The following is a 4,547-nucleotide window of genomic DNA, read 5'->3' on the forward strand; positions in this document are numbered from 1 at the left end:
CTACCAATCCAACAAAAAAACAAGCATCCGCCTGTGCCGCCGGCTTTATTTTTTTTTATATTTTGTGATATATAGTTACTTTATCCCTATATTATTCTTTTATCAAAATTCGGGTCTTTCAGAATTCAGAATTGAAAATTAAATGTGAATTTAGATCTAAAAAATTTGGAGATAAGACATTTTTATTTGTTTAGCTATTTATTTTACGTGTTATGTGCTTGTATAAAAATTATATAAAATCAATTATGAAAAATGAATATATCTACATGATAGTTTTAATATTTTATCAAACTTAACTGATATTATAATTCATATAATATATTTGATAACTGTCTCTTTTTGCGTTAATAAAAATTAAATTGAAACTTTGAATAATAATACATTTGAATAAATCATTTTATTTAAAAAAGAGAGTGGAGAGATATATATATACTATATATATACTATATATATATTATATATACATATATTATAAATACACACGCACACGCACGTATGCACACGCACGCACGCACGCACGCACACGCACATACATGTGTACAGAATCACATACAATTTGCAGTGTTAATTGTTTAGTCACACATATGCATACATTTGCATACGCACGCTCGCAGATGCATATACACATAGAAAGAGAGCCGAAAGATATTGTTTTAAAGTTGTAACTCGTACATGTATGTATATTTTATGAATATATTTTTTATGTTAATACTTTTCACAAAATTTAAAATTAGGTTTTTAAAAATTAATACTGCAAGAAACATTACGAAAAAAAAAAACACGAAATGATGTACTTTTACATTATATAATTGTGGAATGTGTACTAATTATGCTTACTGCCACTCTCACGTACACACGATACAAAAAATACAATAAAACTAATGTGTTTAACTTAGGACAAAATATGTTGATTTAATCATATAGCTTTATAATAAAATAAAAATATTTTGTTTGTTATGTACAAAAATAATTATCTATAATATATATCTAATGAGATAACATTTCAGACCTTGTGCAACAAATGTTAAATACATATGTGAAGATTACAAGTGAGAAAGAATTCAGTCATAAATGGTGACACATACAATGTCCGTATCGCTTAATAATAATAATAATAATAGTAATAGTAATAGTAATAATAATAATAAAGAAACAAAAGAATTTTAATACGTTTCATTAACGCATATGACATTATTAAAATTTCTACCTTTTTCTACCTATTTCTAGCTCTTTTATTACTATTCTTTTTCGCGCTATTTCCAGATTTATTTTTATTGGAGTCTTTACTATTACTATGACATTCTTTGACAGGTGTTGTAATATGTTCTAAATTTCCATTAGACATTGATCCATTTGAAAACTGAATTGAAGCATTGTCCGAGCTATTAAGAGTGCCACTATTTTGGACATGTCCGCTTTGAATAGACGTATGATTTTTCCCACTAGCTTCTTTGTTATTATTGGAAGGAATTGCATTTGAATTGCCAAAGTTGCAATTGTCCTCACTGCCACTATTTCCAATCTGAGACTCTGATTCACTGTATCGTTCAACTGGAAGCAGGGATCTCATATTAACAGTATAAAATGCATGCAAATCAAGAGAAAGCAAGCAGTGGAAGATAGATATCGATTTGCAGATCAAGATATGCAGATGCATAAGCGAGTGTTGGAAATACAATTTTTTTTCATGTACCGACCTCACAGTACGTCATCTTTCTTGTATCATTAGATTTTAAACATTTGTGTTAATGAATAAATTTTATTTATTTTTATTATAATTAATTATATTGTACTATACTATATCGCTATATTTATTATATTTGCAAGATACTAATCGACATTCTCTTAAAGCATGGTTACTTATGATTCAAGATATACATGCAGCATTATTTACATAAAGATTAATTTCTTCAGAAGAAAATGAAGAGAGAAAAAAGCAACTATCATCATAATTTCTTATAAAAATTTGTATTACCAAGCAGACAGATATGCCATAATTCTATTTGAATAATAAAAAAAATTTTAGCTAACGTTACACATAAGATCAGTCTGCATTAATAGCGACACTTTACATTCGTGGATGAACACAACATAATGGAGCATGTTCCTACATATATATAATTTTTGTTTCATCGAGAATATTAATTTTCCTACAGAATATCAGATGCTAACTCTAATAATCTTTCAGTTGTAAAGCAATCCAAACAAGAAAATCAGTGTGCAAGTACATCTATTTATAACGTGATAATACAATAACACAATGTCAAGGAACAATTTCAATCAAACATAAACAACTACTAAACATATTTATAAAATAAAAAATGCTATTATTTCTACAGAAAAGAGAATAATAAAGAAAATATACAAAATACACAAGAATAGTATATTTATAAATAAATATTATCATGAATATCCATTGAGGTCCTTACTTTTTTCTTGTGTGTTTTCAACGAGTCCGCTAACTGCCTATAATAGAAAATAATATAAATTAATCCAACAACACATTCTGACAAGATTAATATATTACATGTTTCTCAAGAATATATTAAAAAAAGTGTATATAAAATTTGAACTTGGTCTTATAAATAGCAAATTCGTATTATGTATAGTAAAATTTATATACATAAGAAATAAAATTTCCTTCAATAGATGTATTTACTTACGGCCATGGAAGTAATGGAAGATTTAGAAAATAATCTTTCTGCTTCTTTAAATTTTCTATTACGCTTATCAGCTTTACTGTTAGTATTTTTGTTGCTTGATAAATACCTATCCCAACCTCTTATTATGTTTCCATACAATTGAGTATCCTCTAAATAGCTTCCCTCGAAGGCATATATTTGACGTTCTAAATTGGCTAATGTCTCCTATAAAAATTAATTTTCGTAAACATTTATCTAATGGTATATATTGGTATACAAACCATTAGTGATTATTACCATTACAATTATTGTATTTCATAACATGACAAAAACATCGATCAGATATTTTTCGCTTTTTTACAAGATTAATTGTATTTAAATTACTCAACCTTCTTTTCAAGTATCATAACCTCAATCGCAAGAAAAAAAATCAATTATGCATTATTTGTATTTAAAATGGGATGACAATTGAAACATGTTGAAAAATGTATATCTTGCAAACATACATTTAGCATGTAACGAAATTCAACGTAATAATATTTGTATGCATAAAAATTGATTCCAACATGGGTACTCACAGCAATCTCGGCTTTGCGTTTCACTAATTCCGCCAACTCCGACCGCAAATCCACTGGAGATTTCGTGGACATCTCTATAAAATTCGTGGAAAGTCGTTTAAATGACTATGACATTCATAAAATTAACAAATTATAAACAAGATCGAATTGACCATACTTCGACACTACACTACGCCCCAAATAACAGGTGTTGCATGTATGTATCTATGTATGATGTATGTATAGGTGCATTCAGTACCACGACCGCTCACTGAGCGCTCAGTGAGCTCTTGTATCTGTTTGGTCTATATTTTTAGTTCTAACCGAATATGCCAATAAGATGCAAGTGCTCACTGAGCGCTCAGTGAGCGATGGGGTGCATTCAGTACTACAGCCGCTCACTGAGCGCTTGCATCTTATTGGTATATTCCGTTAGAACTAAAAATATAGACCAAACAGATACAAGAGCTCACTGAGCGCTCAGTGAGCGGTCGTGGTACTGAATGCACCCATTGTAGTATTGAATGCACCCTATTATGGGTGCGTTTCGAATTACTCATGAAGCGCGTAGGTAGACTGCAATACTGATGCGCAACGCTTCAAAATCGGTCCGTTTTTCCAATGTGCGTATAAGCCTAAATTCACACGACGCAGCAAGCGTCAAGCAGCGGAGCAGCAACCAACCAGCAAGGCGATATTGTTTACGCCACTGTAAATATCGCCTCACTGATTGGTTGCTGTTCCGCTGCTTGACGCTTGCTGCGTCCAATGTGAATTAGGCATTATGCCTAACACACATGAAGCGCTTGTGAATTCGGACCGGTTTCCTATGTGACCTATGCGTTAGTATGCCGATGTTAAAAATGGACGGTCAACGAAATCTTAATAATTTTTATATAAAACTACCGTTTAATAACCCAATAAACAAGAATAAATTGAAATGGATAGAAATGAATTCATTTCGACATTTCCGAATTGGCCCTTTTTTCGAATTAATTTGAATCCATGAATACATCTGAATTCAACCTAATGAATAACTCTTTCATATTTTAATTTATTTCAATCAAAAAATAATATAATTCGGAAATAAATATACATCCAAATTCAACATGATGAATAGCTCATTTTGTATTATAATTCATTTCAATAAAAAAATTTATTATAATATGAATATGAGTCATTCAAATTCAACATGATGAATAACACATTTCGTAATTTAATTCATTTCAATTAAAAAATAATATAATACGAACATGAATTATCCAAATTCAACATGATGAATAGCACATTTCGTATTATTATTCATTTGACTCCAAAAATATTTATATAATATGTCGTAAATAAGTTA

The 4,547-nt window shown here is 29.5% G+C and overlaps 1 protein-coding gene across 2 annotated transcripts; it reads right to left on the minus strand.

Annotated features, from left to right (window-relative positions):
• Positions 1-1,196: 1,196 nt before the first annotated feature.
• Eaf6 (chromatin modification-related protein EAF6/MEAF6) lies at positions 1,197-3,416 on the minus strand. 2 transcript variants are annotated; one of them, XM_018460349.1, is made up of 5 exons: positions 3,378-3,416; positions 3,221-3,294; positions 2,664-2,867; positions 2,430-2,466; positions 1,197-1,551 (listed from the first exon to the last, which is right to left on the minus strand). In XM_018460349.1, the coding sequence occupies exons 2-5, from the start codon at positions 3,290-3,292 to the stop codon at positions 1,214-1,216; spliced, it is 651 nt and encodes a 216-aa protein (XP_018315851.1). In that variant the 5' UTR covers positions 3,293-3,294; positions 3,378-3,416; the 3' UTR covers positions 1,197-1,213. The 2 variants fall into 2 exon arrangements, with proteins under 2 accessions (XP_018315851.1, XP_018315850.1); XM_018460348.1 differs by having other exon boundaries at positions 3,221-3,399.
• Positions 3,417-4,547: the final 1,131 nt, after the last annotated feature.

The sequence above is a fragment of the Mycetomoellerius zeteki genome, unplaced genomic scaffold (assembly GCF_001594055.1).
Source record: "Mycetomoellerius zeteki isolate Tzet28-1 unplaced genomic scaffold, Tzet1.0 scaffold938, whole genome shotgun sequence".
In the NCBI taxonomy this organism is placed as follows: Eukaryota; Metazoa; Arthropoda; class Insecta; order Hymenoptera; family Formicidae; genus Mycetomoellerius; species Mycetomoellerius zeteki.